The sequence below is a fragment of the Herpailurus yagouaroundi genome, unplaced genomic scaffold, assembly GCF_014898765.1.
Source record: "Herpailurus yagouaroundi ecotype Mexico unplaced genomic scaffold, PumYag 197, whole genome shotgun sequence".
NCBI lineage: Eukaryota > Metazoa > Chordata > Mammalia > Carnivora > Felidae > Herpailurus > Herpailurus yagouaroundi.
The window spans coordinates 37,765-59,555 of NW_024412428.1; the positions used below are offsets into that span (position 1 = coordinate 37,765).

The 21,791-nt window shown below is 40.2% G+C and overlaps 1 protein-coding gene across 1 annotated transcript in view; it reads left to right on the forward strand.

The window, feature by feature from the left end:
• The window catches only part of PARP4 (poly(ADP-ribose) polymerase family member 4), an 89,841-nt gene that overhangs the window by 36,960 nt on the left and 31,090 nt on the right, over positions 1-21,791 (forward strand). The window contains exons 11-19 of the mRNA XM_040447930.1: positions 4,405-4,600; positions 5,604-5,671; positions 6,248-6,435; positions 9,377-9,476; positions 11,145-11,315; positions 11,587-11,667; positions 13,293-13,373; positions 14,456-14,551; positions 15,140-15,262. Coding sequence (XP_040303864.1) covers positions 4,405-4,600; positions 5,604-5,671; positions 6,248-6,435; positions 9,377-9,476; positions 11,145-11,315; positions 11,587-11,667; positions 13,293-13,373; positions 14,456-14,551; positions 15,140-15,262 — 1,104 coding nt within the window. The remainder of the gene's footprint in view (positions 1-4,404; positions 4,601-5,603; positions 5,672-6,247; positions 6,436-9,376; positions 9,477-11,144; positions 11,316-11,586; positions 11,668-13,292; positions 13,374-14,455; positions 14,552-15,139; positions 15,263-21,791) is intronic.

Here is a 21,791-nt window from a genome sequence, read left to right on the forward strand (position 1 = left end):
GCACTTGTACCCCAATGTTTATAGCAGCACTCTCAACAATAGCAAATTATGGAAGGAGCCTAAATGTCCATCAACTGATGAATGGATAAAGAAATTGTGGTTTATATACACAATGGAATACTGCGTGGCAATGAGAAAGAATGAAATATGGCCCTTTTTAGCAACATGGATGGAACTGGAGAGTGTTATGCTAAGTGAAATAAGCCATACAGAGAAAGACAGATACCATATGGTTTCACTCTTATGTGGATCCTGAGAAACTTAACAGAAACCCAGGGGGGAGGGGAAGGAAAAAAAAAAAAAGAGGTTAAAGTGGAAGAGAGCCAAAGCATAAGAGACTCTTAAACACTGAGAACAAACTGAGGGTTGATGGGGGGTGGGAGGAAGGGGAGGGTGGGTGATGGGTATTGAGGAGGGCACCTTTTGGGATGAGCACTGGGTGTTGTATGGAAACCAATTTGACAATAAACTTCATATATTGAAAGAGAAAGAAAAGAAAGAAAGAAAGAAAGAAAGAAAGAAAGAAAGAAAAGAAAGAAGTATTCAGTTGAAAAAAAAATAAATCACAGTGATTGTTGCTTACCAAAAAAAAAAAAAAAAAACAGAATATAATGACAGACTGAAAAATTCAAGACAGAGCTTCACCAACTCCCTTAATCATGCAGAAGAAAGAATCAACTATCTTGAAGACGGATCATTTGAAATTAAAGGAATAAAAAGAAAAGGAATGAAAATGAGTGAAAAAAGCCTACACGAATTATGGAACACTATCAAGCAAAAGAATGTTTGCATCATGGGCATCCCAGGAAAGGAGAAAAAGGGGTGGAAATATTATTCAAAGAAATAATAGCTAAAATCTTCCTAAATCTTGAGGGAGAGATGAATAACCAGGTTCACGCAGCTCAGAGGACCCCAAGCAAGATCCATTGAAAGAAGATTACTCTAAAACACATTATAATTAAAATATTAAAAATCAAGGACAGGGAGAGGCTTTTGAAAGCAGCAAGAGAAAAATTGCTCATCACATACAATGGAACTCCCATAGGGCTATCAGCAGATTTTTCTGCAGAAACCATGAGGTCAGGAGGGAGTGCGATGATATATTCAAAGTGTTGAGAGGAAAAACTGCCAACCAAGAATACTGTCTTTTGGGTTCCTGGACCCAGTTCCAGAGGCAGGTAGGGGGCTTCCCAACATACCACTATACTATGTAAGTCCAGGTTGTTACCTGTACTTTGACCAACTAGCTATAAATCAGAGATTCCCACAATCCTTTCCTCAGTTTTTATTAGCTTGCTAGAGCAACTCACAGAACTCAGAGAGGAATTTTTCTCCCTAGGCCACCAGTTGATTACAAAGGTATGTAACTCAGGCACAGCCAGATGGCAGATATGCATCGGCAAGGTCTGGGGAAAGGGTACAGACCCTCCATTCCCTCCAGGCACGCCACTCTTCCACATCTCCATGTGTTCACCAATGTGAAAGCTCTCCAAAGCCCATCTTTTGGGTTTTTATGGTGGCTTCATCACATAGGCATGATTGGCAAGAATTATTGGCCATTGGAGATTGATTCAGTCTCCAGTCTCACTGCCCTTCCAGGAGTCTATGGACAGGACTAAAGGTTCTAACTCTCTGATCATATAGTTGATTCTCGTAGCAACCAGCCCCCCTCCTTAGGCGGGGATCCAAAACTCACCTCATTAACATAACAAAAGACACCTTTATCACTCTCATCACTTAGGAAATTCCAAGGGTTTTGGATTAAAAAAATTTTTTTAATGTTTATTTATTTTTGAGAGACAGAGAAACAGAGCGCAAGCAGGGAGAGGCAGAGACAGAGGGAGACGCAGAATCCAAAGCAGGCTCTAGGCTCTGAGCTGTCAGCACAGAGCCCAACATTGAGCTCAAACTCACAAACCATGAGATCATGACCTGAGCTGAAGTCGAAGTCCATATTTAATGGACTGAGCCACCCAGGCACCCCGGAAATCCCAAGGGTTTTGGGAGATGTGCGTGAGGAACAGTGGACAAAGACAAAATATATATGAGTTGACCAAATATATATGTCTTATAAATCACAATATAGCATAAACCCAGCAAAACTGTCCTTCAGAAATTAAGGAGAGATACATTCCCAAACAAAAGCTAAGGGAATTCATCACCACTGGACCTGACTTATGAAAAATGGTAAAAAGAGTTCTTGAAATGAAAGAATGCTAGAAAAATACAAGCTTCCACTTGTGGAATGAATAAATCATGGGAATAAAAGGAACAGCATAGAGAATATAGTCAATGCCATTATAATAGATGGTAGCTATGCTTGTGATAAGCATAGCATAATGTATGAACTTGTCAAATTACTATTTGTATACTGGAAACTAATGTAACATTGTGTGTCAAGTACACATCAATAAAAAATTTAAAAATGGGGTGCCTGAATGGCTCAATCAGTTAAGTGTCCGAAATCTCTTGATTTCAGCTCAAGTCATGATCTCATGGTCTTGAGATTGAGCCCTGTGTCAGGCTCTGCACTGGGCCTGAGGCCTTCATGGAATTATCTTTCTCCCTCTCCCTCTGCCCCTTCCCACCTCAAAAAAAATTGTCCTTTTTAAAAAGTAATTTAAAAATTGGGGTGCCTGGGTGGCTCAATGGGTTAAGCGTCCAACTCTTGCTTTTGGCTCAGGTCATGATCTCACAGTTCATGGGATTGAGCCCTGTGTCGGGCTCCATGCTGCCAGCACAGAGCCTACTTAGGATTCTCTCTCTCTCTCTGCCCCTCCCCTGCTTGCTTGCTCTCCCTCTCTCAAAATAAACATTTAAAAACTAAAAATAAATAAAAATAAAATAAATTATATGATCCTGTCAATAGATGCAGAAGAAGGGTTTGAAAAAATTCAACACCCTTTCATGATGAAAACTCGGAACAATCTGAGTATAGAAGGTTACCTCAACATAATAAAGACCATGTATTACAAACACAGCTAACATCAGACTCGATGAAAAACTAAGAGCTTTTTCTCTAAAATCAGAAATAAGAGTGCCTACTCTAGCCATTCCTATCCAATGTAGTACTGGAAATCCTAGCTAGAACAATTAGGCAAGAAAAAGAAATGAAAAGCATACAAATAGGAAAGGAAAAAGTAAAATTGTCTGTGTTTGCAGATAACTTGATCTCATGTATAAAAAAAAAAACCCTAAAAATTCCACTAAAGCACTGTTAGAACTAATAAATAAATTCAGGAAAGTTGTAGGATACTATAAGAAAAGTATAGACCATGGGACACCTGGGGGAAATACTTAGGAATAAATTTAACCAAAGGAAGTAAAAGACACGTACATTGAAAACCTTAAGACACTGATGAAAGAAATTGAAGAAGGCACAAACAAATGTTAAGATATTTCATGATGGAACCACAAAATACCCTGAATAGCCCAGGCAATCTTGAGGAAGAATAATAAAGCTAGAGGCATCACACTTCCTGGTTTCCAACTATACTGCAAGGCTGTAGCAATCAAAACAGTGTGATGCTGTTGTAAAAACAGACACATAGACCTATGGAACAGAATTAAGAGCCCAGAAATAAACCCATGCATTTTTGTCAACTAATATTTGACAAGGGAGCTAAGAATATTCAACGGGGAAAGGATGGCCCTTTCAATAATTGGTGCTGGGAAAACTGGATATCTACATGCAAATGAATGAAATTAGGCCACTATCTTACACCACTCAAAAATTAACTCAGAATTAGGGCACCTGGGTGGCTCAGTCAGTTGAGCATGTCTGACTCTTGATTTTGACTCAGGTCATGACCCCGGGGTCATGGTATCGAGCCCTGCCATCAGGCTACACATTACATCTACACAGCTACACATCTGGAGCATCACATGCTACAGAGAAATCACTCATGGAAGGGAAAGTCAATAGATGTGGAAACTTCATTGTTAATCTTATTTTAAGAAATTGCCACAGCCACTCCAGCCTTCAGCTGCCACCATCCTGGTCAGTCAGCAGCCATTGACATTGAGGCAGGACCCTCCAGCAGCAAAAAAATAACTAATTTTTTTTAATGTTTATTTATTTCTGAGAGAGAGAGAGATTGAGAGAGAAAGAGATTGTGAGTGGGACAGAGAGAGAGAGAGAAAATCCCAAGCAGGCTCCCTGCTGTCAGTGCAGAGCCCAACACGGGGCAATTGCACATTTAATAGACTACACTGTAGTGTAAACATAACTTTATATGCGCTGGGAACCAAAACTTTTATTTACCTCACTTTATTGTGATACTTGCTTTATGGTGGTATTCCGGAACCGAACCCACAATATCTCCAAGGCATGCCTATACCAATGTAAACAAGCCAGACCAGTTTAAGATAAACACCAGTCCAGCACCTTTTTTCTTTTTTTAGGCCTGCATGCTTGTTTTTCAACCAGACCTCGATATCGCACTCCCTGACCTAGCTGAGAACAATGAAGTGATTATTTGTCTTGACTGCTCCGCTTCCATGGAGGGTGCGACATTCTTGCAAGCCAAGCAAATTGCCTTATATGCACTGTCCTTGGTGGGAAAGAAGCAAAAGATAAACATTGTCAAGTTTGGCACAGGTGAGTGCTCTTTGGCCCCAGTCCAAAGCGTGCTTCCTCCTTAATATGAACATGCTCATGGGTAGAGCTGATGGCTGTTAGTACCCTGACCTCACCTATGGAGTAAGAGGTAGCATAGCATGGAGTTCAAGAACCAGAACACCGGAGCCAGATCCCTGGCTTCACATTCCAACTCTATCACTTACTAGCCCTGGCTGTCACCTTGGGCAAATTACTTGAACTTTTTATACCTCAGTTTCCTCATCTGTAATATAAGGGTGATAGTTCCTACCTCACAGTGTTGTTGTAAGGATTGAGCTAATGCCTGTAAAGGATTTAAAACAGTGCCTGTCACATATCAAGTGCTTTATAAATACTACTAGTGTTCCTAGCAGCTGAACCAAATGCAAGACCCTTGGTTGAGATGTATGAGGGTCCCAAGCATATGGGCAGAACATGTGAAATCAGCACAATGTAGAAAATCTATAAGGGTTCAGCAAGCATCAGATCAGCCCTTTTAGAGGAAAAGCAATACCATCCGCCAGGTGGGGGTCCAGGGACATGTCAGCCACCAGAAGAAGGTATTTCAGGAATGAGAGAAAGAACCGGAGTAGAGTGAGGGGGCAGTCTGGTCCTGATGATTCTTACTTTCCATCCCATTGAGCAGAAGACCTGCCCTTTTATGGAGGAGCTAGGGTCTGCTGCTGCTGGGCAAAGGTCAGATAAGCCTGGGAAAACCAAGGCCCTGGGAAGGAGAACGTGTCCCTCCCGTGGCCAGGCTGCCTGTGCTGTTGTGACACCCCACATCTTACTTTGCGTGAGCAATCTGCTACAGAACAGAAGTCTACATGTAATTTTATTCAGGACACTTTGCATTGTAAAGTGCATAGTTTCAGTGCACTAGAGTTTATTACTTAAAGGAATAGTGTGCTGAATTTTTGGTATGTTAAAACTATCAAACATTGTTAATGGTCAGTAAAGTGAATATTTCATAGCTACACCTCACGCCAATCTTATCACACAGGTTACAAGGAATTATTTTCATATCCTAAGTATATCACAAGCAACAATGTGCCAACAGAGTTCATTATGGTGAGTAAAAGGACCTTCCTTCATCTCTTGGGTCTTTTCCTATCAAGGTTTAACAGTACTGTCCAGACTTATTCCCCCCACGAGCACTATTGGAACACCCCCAGTCCTTCAGTTTTTGTATGTTGGTGGGCTCTTTTATTTTATTAATAAAAGCCATATGAACTCACTAAAAAAAAACTGGAAATTAAAAAGGGTAGAAAGAAAAAAATCACCCACATTCCTACCACCTAAATGCAGCAGCGTTGGAATGTTTTCTTCTGTTCCTTTTTTTCTATTTCTGGACATAGCAAGCTGAGAATGACTAATTGCTTCCTCAGTCCATGCCAGCAAACCCTGGGGAAGCATAAAAAAAGTCAAATAAGTGTCCACTGATAATATTATAGTGACTGTGTGACATAAAACAAACTAAGAGGATATAAGTGTAGTTGTTGCACAAATGTATAATTGAGAAAAAAATACATCTTTTCAGTGACGATGTCTCTAAACCCTCACTGAGACGTGCTTCAGTAAATGATGACAGTTAATGGTGAATAGACCCCAAAAGTAGTAAATAACCTTTCACTTCATTTCCTCTAGTCTGCTACACCTACCATGGGAAATACAGACTTCTGGAAAACACTCCGGTATTTAAATTTACTGTACCCTTCTCAAGGGTTACGGAACATTCTCCTTATATCTGATGGGCACCTCCAGAATGAGAGTCTGACATTGCAGCTTGTGAAAAGAAATGTCCAACACACCAGGCTGTTCTCCTGTGGTATTGGGTAAGTGTGGGAGGTCTAGTGACACAGTGAACACTGTGGGTGAAGAAGGCAGCCTGTGGGCAGGGTTTTTCTTGTTGGCCTACACAGGATTTCTAGAAGTTTTGAAGTTGATAACGGTGTATAGAAACTGTTTAGCATATAGTTGTAGAGCTCTGGGCTCTGAGACTGCCTGGGTCTCAATACCTGAATTGGCCATTTGTTAGCTCTGACCTTGGGCATATTGTTAAATCTCTTGTGTATAAAATGAAGATGATAGTGAAAAAGTCATAGATTTAATAGATTTACTCTGAGGATTCAATGAGCTCATATATAAAAAGTACTTACAGGGCACCTGGGTGGCTCAGTCAGTTAAGCGTCTGACTCTTGATTTTGGTTCAGGTCATGATCTCACTGTTTGTGAGTTCCAGCCCCGTGTAGGGCTCTACACTGACAGTATGGAGCCTACTTGGGATTCTCTCTCTCTCTCTCTCTCTCTCTCTCTTTCCCTGCCAAGCTTACAGTCTCTCTGTCTCTCTCTGTCTCTGTCTCTCTCTCGAAAATAAATAAATAAACATTAAAAAAATAAACATAAAAAGTACTTAAGAATAGTCTTAAGAACAGAGATGGCACATGGCAAACACCAAGTCAACGTTAGATATTTTATGTTACATAAAAATCCAGATTTCCAGCCTATCCTGAGAAGCCTGAAGTGCCGGGCGCACCCCCACCCCTGGCGGTTTGTGACCAGGGCTGAGGGTCCCACCCACGCTCTTGATCCTTCACACCTTTGTGGTGGCTGCCACATTTGCATTTTCAAACCCTATAATGGACTTAAGATCTCTCTCTCTGGAGGCTAGACCCTCTTCATTGTTGGAATGAACCCCCACCCCAATTATAGTTAGCTGTTTTGGACGAAACCGAGGTGTATGGTGTAAACATAAGGAAAACACCAAGGGCCAGACTGGTGTTTGCACAGAGCATGCCTGCACCCTCGTCTCCTGGGACTCTCCCCCACATAGTCACCATCCTGGGAAATGATCACCAGGCCTCCCTATTCTGAGGCAGTGCATGGAGCGGGAGAGCTCCTCAACACAGGGGTAGGGGTGGAGGTGGGTGTTGCTGTTCTCTGGGGCCACTGTGCTGTCCTGGACCGGGGTCCTCCTCAGGCCTCGGCCATGACTTTCAGGAGCTGGAGCCCTAGACACCCTTTGAGGGCCCTGTACCCAAGCCAGACCTGCCTGCCCAGAGGGCTCTTCTCCTCTGTCTGCCCTGCCTCAGTCACAGCTCCAGTCCTGTTCCCTAATGTGAGAGCTGGGCACCACAGACCAACCAGGAAATTATCCAGCCCCCCCGTGGACTTCCTCAGCAAGTGCTCCTAAATGGACTTCACCTGAGTAACTTGTGCCTGTACACACAGGGGGCTGGCCGCAACATGCTGCAGGGACCTGCCTCCTCCCTGCTCCCCTGACCGTGTGGCAGAGGCAGTGCCAGGGTCGTGGCTCAGACATCAGTGCAGAAGACACCGGGCCCTGTTGATACCTTTTTTGCTGAAGGCCTGTCATGAGACAGATGCGCCTTGGTGCAGGACCACAGTGCCGGGTATGGGGAGCCAGACAGCAAACAACCCAGTAAGCTCAAAGGGAGATGGGTTTTCCTAAGTGCCACGAAGGCAGTAGGGGAGGACGCCATGATGGGGGTGGGTGGGCACAAACCTCCTTTGGGAGGTGACTTTGTGCTCTCACACAACCCAGCCTGAGGGAGCTGGAAGTTTTACTGATTTTCTGTCAGGTTTTTAGGATCTTTCTACAGGTTTCTCATACTCATTTGTGTTCACAAACTCTAGCAACATGTGAGTTCTCCAGGAGTAGAGACTGAACTATTGCCTATTGTAACAAGCTGTCCCCTGAGGTCCGCACAGCAGGAGCAAAAACAGATTCCAAGCAGCCTTACTAGCTGATGAAATTGGTGAAAGAGAAATAAACTCCAGCTTAGGGGGATTCTCTAACTGGTGTTGTAGTCACCACCAATTAATTTTGAAGACTAAAGACAAATCCAATCTTTAATAAATAGGTTAAGACATATTTCAGAAATAAATAACTTTCTTAAGCTCTTTTCCTGAAAAATAATTGTTTCTTTATTATTTTAGGAGGAACGTCTCTAAGAAAAGCTTTCTTAATAGTTACAGAATTATTATCAAGAGAAATTTAATACATTGTCATTCAAATAGCAAAGCTTATTTTTGCTAGAAAGACACTTCCCTATCCTTTTTGCTATCTAGTTGTGCATCACAGTTTTTTAATGTTTGTTTGTTTGTTTGTTTGTTTGTTTGTTTGTTTTGAGAGACAGAGATAAAGAGCAGGGGAGGATCAGAAAGAGAGGGAGAGAGGGAATCCCAAGCAGGCCCTGCACAGTCAGCGCAGAGCCCAATGCGAGGCTTGGCCTCACAAACCATGATATCATGACCTGAGCCAAAATCAAGAGTGGGACGTTTTATCGGCTGAGCCACCCATGTGCCCCCAGATGTGCATTATATTTGAAGATGTAGACTTTATTAACTCTTTGCCAGTTCTTGGCCTTTGGGATCAAATTTAGGTAACTGGCATTCATTGAAAGCAGGTTGATATTTTTACCAGTATTCTGATAACTTTTCAGAGGTTTTTCAGAATCATCTATTCTCTCTTTTGGTAAAACAGGAGTCAAGAATTTCTGCTTTTTTTTTTTTTCTATTGTGAAAGAGAAATAGGTTTTCTGATATATGGGAGCCTAAATTACCCAAAGCTTCAGATGTTTCATACTGTCTGTCCTGAGTTTTATCTCTCTAACTTCAACTACAGAAAAGCAATTCTTCTGCATATAATGTTTCCTCTATTGAGTTCTGAACTATATCAACACTGTTAACTACATGTACTTCAAAAACATTTCTAAAATTTCTTGAAGATTATAACATGTGAAATGTGATCAGTTCTACAGCAAATCGTCATATCTTAAGGACTTTGTCCCAGTACGGTGCTGGAGTATTTGAGTATTTTAACTCAAAATCCAAACACAGTTGGAAAAAACAGGTACGTTTCTCAAACATCTTATTTCTAGTTTTATGCTTATATGTGGAAATAATATCTTCTTACAAATCCATTGACAGTAACTTCTGTGTTTTCGTTAATAGAAAGGGGCCCTACAAAAAGGCCACAGGCCTGAAGGTATTGCACCCCTCAGTTATTGTCTAACATCTAGCAGAAACATTCTCCTTAATTGGGTCATTCTCTTAGCTTGTAGTTTGATTTCTTCTTTATAAAGTATCATGGGGGATTTTTAAAGGTAAAGTAGTATCCATGTTTTGTTAGCATTATCTGTCATTGTGGCAAAATATACATAAAATTTACCATTTAACCATTTTTAGTGGCATTCAGTGGCATTAAGGCACATTCGTAATGTTGTGCAGCCATCACCTCCATCCATCTCCAGAATTTTTCATCATCCGAAACAGAAACTCAATTCATTAAAGAGCTGCTCCCATTGTACCTACACCCCAGCCCCTGCCAACTACCATTCTACTTTCTTTCTGTGAATTTGACTGCTTTAGATACTTCATGTAAGCGGAATCCTATAGTGTTTGTCCTTTTGTGCCTGGCTTATTTCACTTGGTATAATATTTTCAAGATCTATGCACATTGTAGACTATGTCAGAATTTTCTTCCTTTTTAAAGGCTAAGTAATATTTCATTGTGTGCACACACCACATTTTGTTTATGGGTTCATTTGTTGATAGACATTTGTGTTGTTTCCACCTTTTAGTTGTTATGAGTTATGCTGCTCTGAGTATTGACACACAAGCATGTGTTCAGGACTCTGATTTCAGTTATTTTAGATGTATACCCAGAGGTGGAATTTCTGGGTCATATGGTAATTCTGTGTTTAGCTTTTTGGAACTGCCATACTGTTGTTCATAGCAGCTGCACCATTTTATATTCCCATCAGCAATGTACTAGGATTCTAGTTTTTCTACATAATCAATAGCACTTGTTGTTTTGGGGGGGGGTTGTTTTGTTTCATAATAACCATTGTAGAGTGTGAAGTTGTATTTCATTGGGGTTTTGATTTGCATTTTCCTAATTACTAGTGATGTTGAACAACTTCTCATGTGCTCCTTGGCCATCCGTACACCTTCTTTGGAAAACATCTATTCAAGCCCTTTGTAGGATTAATTTGTATAATTGGAATCTACTCCCTGCAAAAGTTGTATATTAGTAATTAACTAATGGAATGATTTAGGGATGTTTTGCACGTTTAAATTATGTGCTAATGCTATTAAGAACTCTATTTAAGGGGCGCCTGGGTGGCTCAGTCGGTTGAACGTCCAACTTCAGCTCAGGTCGTGATCTCACGGTCCGTGAGTTTGAGCCCCACGTCGGGCTCTGTACTGACAGCTCAGAGCCTGGAGCCTGTTTCAGATTCTGTGTCTCCCTCTCTCTCTCCCCCTCCCCCATTCATGCTCTGTCTCTCTCTGTCTCAAAAATAAATAAAAGTTAGAAAAAAAATTTTTAAAAAAGAATTCTATTTAAAATCTTTTTGAAAAAGTACCCTGAGCCGGAAGGAGGAAAAGAAAAAAAAAAAAAAAAAAAAAGCAGAGAGCTACAAATCCTGAAAGATAGAATGTAAAATTATTCTCAGTGTTAAGTCACTATTTTCTGGGTGTAACATTGAAAGAGAAATAATTCCTTTCTTATAAATAGATAGAAGACCAGATGACCCGGTTGCATTCTCCAAGTTGTCACTCTGTCTCCGTCAAGTGGCAGCAGCTAAGTGCAGATGCACCTGAACCCCTGCAGGCCCCAGCCCAGGTGCAGTCCTTGTTCCTCAACCATCGACTCCTTGTCTACGGATTTATTCCTCATTGCACACAGGTGAGGAAGCACATGGCTGGTTTTAGTGTGGGAAGAACAATGTATGTTGCCAAGAGTTCTATTTTTCTTTTCTTTCCTCTCCTCCCCCCAGATCATAATATGCTGGCAAATTTTTCTGCTTCTGCAAACATAATGGGTAGTTACCTAGGGACATCGGGGAGCCTTTTAACTTCCATTGAAAGGAGAAAGAAAATCACTGTGAAACTAACCAAGACACTGTGGAGTGAAAAAGCTAATAAGGGATTTCCTTCCCACCCCCACCCCGTTTCAGGCAACTCTGTGTGCATTAATTCAGGAGAAAGAATTGTCTACAATGGTATCAACTACTGAACTTCAGAAGACAACTGGAACTGTAAGATTCAAAACTTGAACTATGAACTCACTGTTTGAAAGTTGTCATCATTTAATATTTTCTTGTAAAATGCTCCCTGTACTTCCTTTGTTGCTCCTGTTTCTCTGTGTTGACACTTCAGTACACAATATGATGTGGAGGATTGTTATCCGTACAAATGAGGACACTTGCATTCAGTTTCTAACACAGTACTTCTTCTTCTGGGGTTCTTGAGTCTCGTGTATCCACATGAGCATCAGTGGCTATGAATAACTGCAATGAAACTTGGTATTTTATATGTGAACAGTTTTTAGGGGAGGTTCTCAAATGTGTCCATGACTCAATAAAAGTTAAGTGCCACGATCCACCCATGTTATTTCGTATTACTCAGTATAATAGTCCTAGGCCAAGAGTAAACATATATTGAGAGTGTGTTTGTTTTTTCTACTTTTGGATTAAAAGCAAATGAATTATCACTGAAAAGTTTGTAGTATTTGCATTAGTACTTGATCTACTATAGTCAGACCTGGAAAATCCCTCACCTATGTATATTATATGTGCAGTTTGCTATTCATAGAAGTATTTGCATAAGCAGATAAACTATTTCCCAGACATTGCAGATTTTTGTTTTTTGTTTTTCGAATAAAATATGACTTGCTTTTTTACCCCAAATCAATAATTATAACTTATTATTTGCACGTGATGTGTGTATAGAAGTTTAGGGAATCTCCATATTGGTTTAAAAATTGAATCTAAGGAGGAAATTAAGTCAAACGATTTTGCCTGGGAAGAGGTCATTCTCCATGAAATTGCAGTTTTTTTGTTTTGTTTTTTTTTTATTATTTTTTTTTCAACGTTTATTTATTTTTGGGACAGAGAGAGACAGAGCATGAACGGGGGAGGGGCAGAAAGAGAGGGAGACACAGAATCGGAAACAGGCTCCAGGCTCTGAGCCATCAGCCCAGAGCCTGACGCGGGGCTCGAACTCACGGACCGCGAGATCGTGACCTGGCTGAAGTCGGACGCTTAACCGACTGCGCCACCCAGGCGCCCCGAAATTGCAGTTTTTATAGTGGTACTTTCTCTGTGAGCTGTGGCCCTACTGATAACAAAATTACAAGAGTTGGAATTATTATGGAAATGAGACATTGCCATTTAAGATCAGTTGTGTTTCTTCGTTGGAGAGAAAGGGAGGCGATCCTTTACGCCACACTTCCCAGGGCACATTTTGCTGCCCCTGCCCTTCCGAGTGGAGGTCACATTCACGGTGGGGCATCGCAGCACTAGGCTGACTCTTCCTACAGAAGAACAGCTTACGGTTTTTGAGATAAACTGAAGTGGCAAAATACCCTTTCACAGAAAAGGCAAAACTGTAGGGACAGAAAACAGATGAGTGGGTGCCAGGGGCTAGAGGTGACAGCCAGGGGCATGAGGAACTTTTGAAAGTGAAGAACTGTTCTGAATCTTTATTTCAGTGTGGTCATCACAACTGTATACATTCGTTACAGCTCACCAAACTGGACACTTTTAAAAGGGGTGAATTTTTTGTATGTACTGTTACACCTCAAGTTAAAAGCGGTTTTCTAAGTAAGACTTCAGTTAGAAGCCATTTGAATCTTTTTTTCCCCTTTGCTGCTTCAACACAGATGATACACAAGCTGACAGCGCGAGCTCTGATCCGAGATTATGAAGATGGCATTCTCCATGAAAATGAAACGAATCATGAGGTTCGCTCTTTCCCTTGTTCTTGATGCTTCTTAAATTGATTTTATCCATGGAAACGTAAAGTGAGGATAGCTGGGTGGAGAAGCATGTGGGGGGTGGGGTGGGAATTCATTGTTGTGTCTGTATTTTCTGCACCTACGGTGCTCAGTAGTACATGTTCGTTAAATGGATCAATGAAAGAGCAGATGTCATTGGTTTCCTGAGAATTCTATGACCATTTTACTCATCAGAAAGAGACCAGAAGAGGGCTCAGAGGACAGTCACTGAGTGCCTGTCATAAATATCACCTTAGATTTCATACATTGTAGGCGCTGGTAGTCTCATCGTAGTGATGAAGCAGCCCAGGTGCAGGGCAGGTAGGTGAGCAGTCTAAAGACAGACAGTGGAGCCAGAGCCTGCCCTGCTCCTTCTTCACTGAGCCGATGCGGCCCTTGGCAGGGGGTCCCACTCAGCCAGCCCACCAATGGCCTGGTGCCTCTGGAGCTGTGAACTTAAATGAGCTTAGGAGCAGTCATACCCAGTGCGCTCCCAGAAAGAAGGCACCAGAGTGCCATGCCTGGCTGTGAATGCAGTCACAGCCAGTGATAGAGGGCCTTGTGTTTTCACTGTTCTCCCTTGCTGCCCTTGGATTAGCAGCCTGTGTTCTGCTTTACTTTAGGCCTTCTTTCCTCTAGGGGCAGCTGACCAGCCCTGCCACCAAATACTCCTGAACAGGTCCCTCCACCTCTCCACACCTTGGACTCCCCATCTTTAAAATGGGAGAGGTGGACGGTCTGCAAAAGAATGCAGAAGCTCACCACACTTGAGGATGAGAGTTCTTTGTTAACCGTAAAGAGCTATGTAAATATGAATTATTTTTTCTATGACTTAGCCAGTCACTTGATCCTATTTTGCAGAGTCCCCTACTCAAGACATTCACACAGGGCCATTGACTCAATTTAACTTGAAATGCTAATTGTAAAATGCTTTATTTTATAGAAAAAATGCCTTGTTAGATTATTTAACACTTGTTTTATTGGTCATACATGGCTAACTAGTGAAAAATAAAGTGAAATGTGACTACACTTGTTTGATTCTATCCTAGATGAAGAAGCAAATGTTAAAATCTCTGATTATTAAACTCAGTAAAGAAAACTCTCTCATAACACAATTTACAAGCTTTGTGGCAGTTGAGAAAAGGGTATGTATTGTTGTTAATTCATGGCTATTTCATTTGTATTTGCATATTAAGAAAATTTCTCTTGCTCTGTCACTAACAGTATCCACATTCATGACTCACAAAGAGCAGGGGAAGAGGGCAGGGAGGACCATCAAAGCAGGGCCTTGCATTCATGAAGGGCCTCACAGTTAGCGTTTGTGATAATCTCTCTAAATGAGTCACATGTACTATTATTTTTAATGATATAATTATTAGTTATGTGTGTACTTCTGAGATATACTACAATTTTGTTACATTTTGGTACTTCTCATCTTTTATTAATGCGAGACCCTCAAAAAGTAGAAAGGGCTTGAGCTTCCCCTCCCGTGAGAGGCCCTTTCTCTTTCATAAATTTAAGAGGAGAACCCACAGAAGGCACTTTGTACACGGCACCCAGCTCAATAAAGAGGAAAGCTAAGCGTGTGCCTCTCTCTCTCTCTCCCTCTTGTGGCCCCAGACACCCAATCTGACACCCAAACGCACTAAGGATTCGCCAGGCTTTGGAATATATAGTAATCATTTGATTTGATGATGTCTGTTTTATTTCTACCTAATTGTGATTCAATATAGGATGGTAAGGAGGCACCTTCTCCTAATATTCCAAATATTACGGAACTTATTGCCAAAGAGGATGTAGATTTCCTGCCATACATGAGCTGGCAGGAGGAGCAACCAGATGCCAGTGTGGTACAGGTAAATGTTAATTACCAAATAAGTCGATATTGTGTTTTCATATTTTAATGATGGTGAGGGGAACCCTTTGCTAAAATAGCACCCTATTGCTTGTATATGCAGAAACTGTTGTCTCCCTCATAATGGAAAATATTTGCGCATTTATAAAAAAGCTGTTATGTGACTGAGAAAGCCACTATATATAAATGTATTTATAGAGTCCCAAAGGAGAACAACTGTGATTTGGCTTCATTCATAGACAAATAAACTGCCATACAGGAAACTAAAGTTATTTATTCTAAGTAATTGATAGGTTCATCATGAAAGTAGTGATAAAAGTCCTATATAGTAATCTAAATCCACCACGAATAATACTTAAAGCTAATAGTGCTTTATACTGTGGCCTTTGTAGCCAGAAACAGAAGCTGAGAAATGTGACTTGCATAGAAAGTGGAAGGCATATGCAAAACCAAAGGAACATAACAGTGCTATTAGACCCGTAGGTGTCTAGGTTGGTTAAAAAAAAAAAAAAAAGCCAAAATTTTGGAATTCAGAATCTAACGAAAAAATTTTAGAGGAATTTTGGGAAAATATGCAACATTCATTTTCCTCGATCCATTTTGAAGTTATTATGTCAGTTAAGAATATAAAAACACATCAGATATCATTTGCTTGCTTTGCTCATAAAACCATGTTTTGAGATGGTAAATGACAACAGAGCAACAACAAAACCACAGATGTTTCCTCAAATCCTGCATGCAGAATTTTTGTTTCATTTCATCTTCTAGTTGTCTTTAAAGAAAGGAAAGGGGAAGAATAACTTCTGAAAATCCTGTTTCCACGTTTTTTCTGAGTTTACTTCTCTGGTCACATAGTTCCTCCTAGATCAAAGAGAAATTGTAGCTGCCACAGAAGAGATGGGCAGTGGCAGGGTTGGGGGGTGACTGCAGCCCGCCTCGCAGACACAGAAGTAGGTGGCCTCTGAGGCAGCTCTCCGGTTGTTGCAAGCCCGCTGCCCTCTGGCTGAAGTGACTTCCAGGGGATTTAAAGAGCCTGCAGCTTTACTCCCCCTGCTCATTTTTTGCTCTTCCCCTTTTGGGAGCCAGACACTGAACACCAGGACATTCAAAAACAACTGCATATATGGGAATAATTAAAAAGTGTCTGCACAAAACCAACGAAAAGCTCAGAAAAGACCTACGAAGGCATTAAGTTTACTTCAGGCTAATTCTCAGCACAGAGACAGCCTACAACAATTAAAAAAGGAAAAAAAAAATAACAAGAAGCTTTTAGGCTACTAGGAAAGGGAAATCCCTCGTTTGATGAAGGGCACAAATGAAGAACTTAAAGTTAATGTCATATTTAATGGTAAAATACTGAATGGTTTTCCCCTCAGGGTGGGTACAAGGCAAGGATGTCTGACCTTACCACTTCTGTTCAACATTGTACAGAATATTCTAGCTGGTACCTAAGGCAAGAAAAAATATATAAAAAGCATACAGGTTGGAAAGAATCAAAACTTTCTTTACTCATAAGCAACCTAATTGTATATGCAGAACCTCTTAAAGACTCTATAGAAAGATTAGTGGCACTAATAAGTGAGTTTGGCAAAGTTACAGGATGCAAGGTCAATGTAAGAAACCAACTGGATTTCTGTATACTAGTAATAATCAGAAACTGAAATTTAAAAAACAATAGCACTTATAATACCATAGAAAATACAAAATACATAGAATCAAATTTGACAAAATATAAGCAGGACCTATACATTGAAAGTTAAAAAATTGCTGAGAAAATTGCAGTTGAAGAAGACCTAAATAGATGTTCTTGAATCAGATGATTCCATATTGTTAAGATATTGATTCTCCTCAGATTGATATATAGATTCAATTCAATACAAATCAAAGTCCCAGCAAGTTTTTTTTTGTTTAGAAATTGACACACTCCATAACCAGTAAAAAAAAAATTGACTCAGTAATCAAAAATCTCCCAACAAACAAGAGTACAGGGCTGGGTGGATTTCCAGGGGAATTCTACCAAACATTTAAAAAAGAGTTAACACCTATTATTTTGAAGCTGTTCCAAAACAGAAATGGAAGGAAAACCTCCAAGCTCACTCTATGAGGCCAGCATTACATTGATTCCAAAACTAGACAAAGACCCCACTCAAAAGAACTACAGACCAATTTTCCTAATGAACACGGATGCAAAAATCCTCAACAAGATACTAGCCAACCGGATCAAATAATACATTAAAAGAATTATTCACCACGACCAGGTGGGATGTGTACCTGGGATGCAGGACTGGTTCAATATCCACAAAACAATCAATGTGATACATCACATCAATAAAAGAAAGGACAAGAACCATATGGTCCTCTCAATAGATGCAGAGAAAGTGTTTGACAAAATACAACAGCCTTTCTTGATTAAAAAAAAACCCTCAAGAAAGTAGGGATAGGAGGATCACACCTTGAGATTATAAAAGCCATATATGAAATACCCAATGCTAATATTATCCTCAGTGGGGAAAAATTGAGGGCTTTAAGGAACACAAGGTCAGGAATACAAGGATGTCCACTCTTACCACTGTTATTCAACATAGTGTTGGAAGTCCTAGCCTCAGCAATCAGACAACACAAAGAAATAAAAAGCATCCAAATCAGCAAGGAGGAAGGCAAACTTTAATTCTTCATAGGTGGCCTGATATTCTATGTGGAAAACCTAAAAGACTCCACCAAAAAACTGCTAGAACTGATATAGGAATTCAGCAAAGTCACAGGGTATAAAATCAACGTATAGAAACCGGTTGCATTTCTATACACCAGTAATGAAGCAACAGAAAGAGAAATCGAGGAAGCAATCCCATTTACAATTGCACCAAAAACCATAAAATACTTAGGAATAAACCTAACCAAAGTGGTATAAGATCTGTATGCTGAAAACTATAGAAAGCTTATGAGAGAAATTGAAGAAGACACAAAAAAAGGGGAAAACATTCCATGCTCCTGGATAGGAAGAACAAATATTGTTAAAATGTTGATACTACCCTAAGCAATCTACATATTCAATGCAATCCCTATCAAAATAACACCAGCATTCTTCACAGAGCTAGAACAAACAATCCTGAAATTTGTATATAACTGGAAAGGACCCCAAATAGCCAAAGCAATCCCGAAAAAGAAAACCAAAGCTGGAAGCATCACAATTCCAAACTTCAAGATGTATTACAAAGCTGTAATCATCAAGACAGTATGGTACTGGCACAAGAACAGACACATAGATCAACGGAACAGAATAGAGAACCCAGAAATGGACCTACAAACGTATGGCCAACTAATCTTTGACAAAGCAGGAAAGAATATCCAATGGATAAAAGTCTCTTCAACACACGGTGTTGGGGAAACTGGACAGTGACATGCAGAAGAATGAACCTGGGCCACTTTCTTACACAAAAATAAACTCAAAATGGATGAAAGACCTATTTTGTAAGACAGGAAACCATCAAAATCCTACAGGATAAAACAGTCAACTACCTCTTTGACCTTGGCCACAGCAATTCCTTAACTTGAGATGTCTCTGGAGGCAAGGGAAACAAAAACAAAAATGAACCATGGTGATCTCATCAAAATAAGAAGCTTCTGCACAGCAAAGGAAACAATCAGCAAAACTAAAAGGCAACCAACAGAATGGGAGAAGATGTTTGCAAATGACATATCGGATTGGATTTGGATTGGATCCAAAATCTATAAAGAATTTATCAAACTCAACACCCCAAAAAACAACTAATCCAGTGAAGAAGTGGGAAAAATACATGAAGAGACACTTTTCCAAAGAAGATCCAGATGGCCAACCAACACATGAAAGATGCTCAACGTCACTCATCATCAGGGAAGTACAAATTAAAACCACAATGAGCTACCACCTCACACCTGTCAGAATGGCTAAAATTAACACCTCAGGCAACAACAGATGTTGGCAAGGATGCAGAGAAAGGAACCCTTTTGCACTGATGGTGGGAATGCAAAGTGGTGCAGCCACTCTTAAAACAGTAGGGAGGTTCCTCAAAACATTAAGAATAGAACTACCCTATGACCCAGCAATTGTACTACTAAGTATTTTCCCAAAGGATACAAAAATGCTGATTCAAAGGGGCACATGCACCCCAATGTTTATAGCAGCACTGTCGACAATAGCCAAAGTATGGAAAGAGCCCAAATGTCCATCGGCTGATGAATGGATAAAGAAGATGTGGGGGGTGTGTGTGTGTGTGTGTGTGTGTATACATACATTTATATATATATTATATATATATATATATATATATTTATATATTATATATATTATATATAAATGAAATAGTACTCAGTGATCGAAAAGAATGAAATCTTGCCATTTGCAACAGTGTGGATGGAACTAGAGTGTATTATGCTAAGTGAAATAAGTCAGAGAAAGACAAATATATGATTTCACTCATATGTGGAATTTAAGATACAAAACAGATGAATATAATGGAAGAGAAGCAAAAATAAGATAGAGACGGAGACAAACCATAAGAGACTCTTAAATACAGAGAACAAACTGAGGGTTGCTGGCGGGTGTTGGGTTGGAGGGAAGGGCTAAATGGGCAAGGGGCATTAAGGAGAACACTTGTTGGGATGAGCACTGGGTGTTATATGTAAGTGACAAATTACTAAATTCTATTCTTGAAGTTATTGTTACATTATATGTTTACTAACTTGGATTTAAATTAAAAGAAAAAACACTAATTTCAAAAGATAAAAAATAAATAAAGTTAATGGCACTGAAAAAAAAAAAGAAACTGACACACTAATTTCAAACGTTTTATGTAAGGGTAACAGATCTCGGCTAGCCAAAACAACTTTGAAAAGGAAGAAAATGCTGGAGGCCTTACACTACCTGATTTCAAGACTACTATTTTATAAGGCTACAGTAATTAGGAGAGTGTGATATTGGTGTAAAATAGACATCTGTACCATGGGAACATCACTGGAACATGTAACAGTTGGAACAGAGTAGAGAGTCTAGAAATATACCCACATATACAAGGTCAATTGATTTTCTACGAAGGTGTCAAGGTAATTCAATGGGAAAGGGTGATTTTTCCAACAAATGTTTCTGGAACAATTGGATAGCCATATATGAGACAAAAATGAACCTCTGCCCTCAGCTCACACTGTGTGCAAAAACTGATTGGATTGCAGACTTGAATGTAACAACTGAACAGTGCTAGAATATCTAGAAGAAAAAGTAGGAAAAAATGTTAGTGAATTTGGGTTGGACAAAGGCTTCTTAATTTTTTTAGGGTTGTTTGTTTGTTTGTTTGTTTGCTTTGAGAGAGAGGCAGCATGACCAGGGTGGGGGCAGATAGAGAGGTAGAGAGACAGTCCCAAGCAGGCTCCATGCCGTCAGCACAGAGCCTGATGCAGGGCTTGATCCCACGAACTGTGAGATTATGACCTGAGTCAAAACCAAGAGTCAGACACTTAGCCAACTGAGCCACCCAGGCACCCCAAGTTTTCTTAAATTAAAAAAAAATCTGTAAAAAATTGGTGAATTGGACTTCACTAGAATCAAAACTTTTGCTCTTTGGGTTGCCTGGGTGACTCTATCAGTTGAATGTCTAACTCTTGATTTCTGTCCAGGTCATGATCCCAGGGTTACGGGATCAAGCCCCACATCGGGGTCTGTGCTGAGCGTGTAGCCTGCTTAAGATTCTCTCTCTCTCTCTCTCTCTCTCTCTCTCTCTCTCTCTCTCTCTCTCTTTCCCTCTGCCTGTCTCCCTGGCTCGCATGCACACACACACACTCTCTCTCAAGTAAATAAAAAACAAAACAAAAAAACCACACAAACTTTTACTCTTCAGAAGACCCCCTTTAAGCAAATGAAAGGGGAAACCACACAGACAGTGAGAAAATATTTGTAAAACATACCTGGCAAAGACTTATGTAAAATATAGAAAGAAATCTTAAAATTCAATAATAAGAAAATCCAATAAAATAATGAACAGATTTGAACAGACACTTCACCAGAGAAGGTATACAGATGGCAAACAAGCATATGAAAAGATGCTGTACATCAGAATATGCAAGTTGGAATCACAGGGAAATACCTTTACATACCCACCAGCATGGCCTAAAAGGGACTGACAGTACTAGATGTGGTGAGGATGTGGAACAACCGTAACTCCCACGCGCTGCTGGTGGGAGTACAAAATTGCATAACCATTGTGGAAATTCTTTGGGAAAGGACTACTCTTTTTTAAAAATAGCTCTTTTACATTGGTAAAATGACAAGCTAATTATTTTTTTTAAGATTTTATTTTTAAGTAATCTCCAAACCCAATATGGGGCTCAAATTTACATCCCCGAGATCAAAAGGCACATGCTTCGACACATCCCCAAAGGCAAGGGAATTAAAAGCAAAAGTGAATTACTGGGACCTTATGAAGATAAAAAGCTTCTGCACAGCAAAGGAAACAACCAACAAAACTAAAAGGCAACCAACGGAATGGGAAAAGATATTTGCA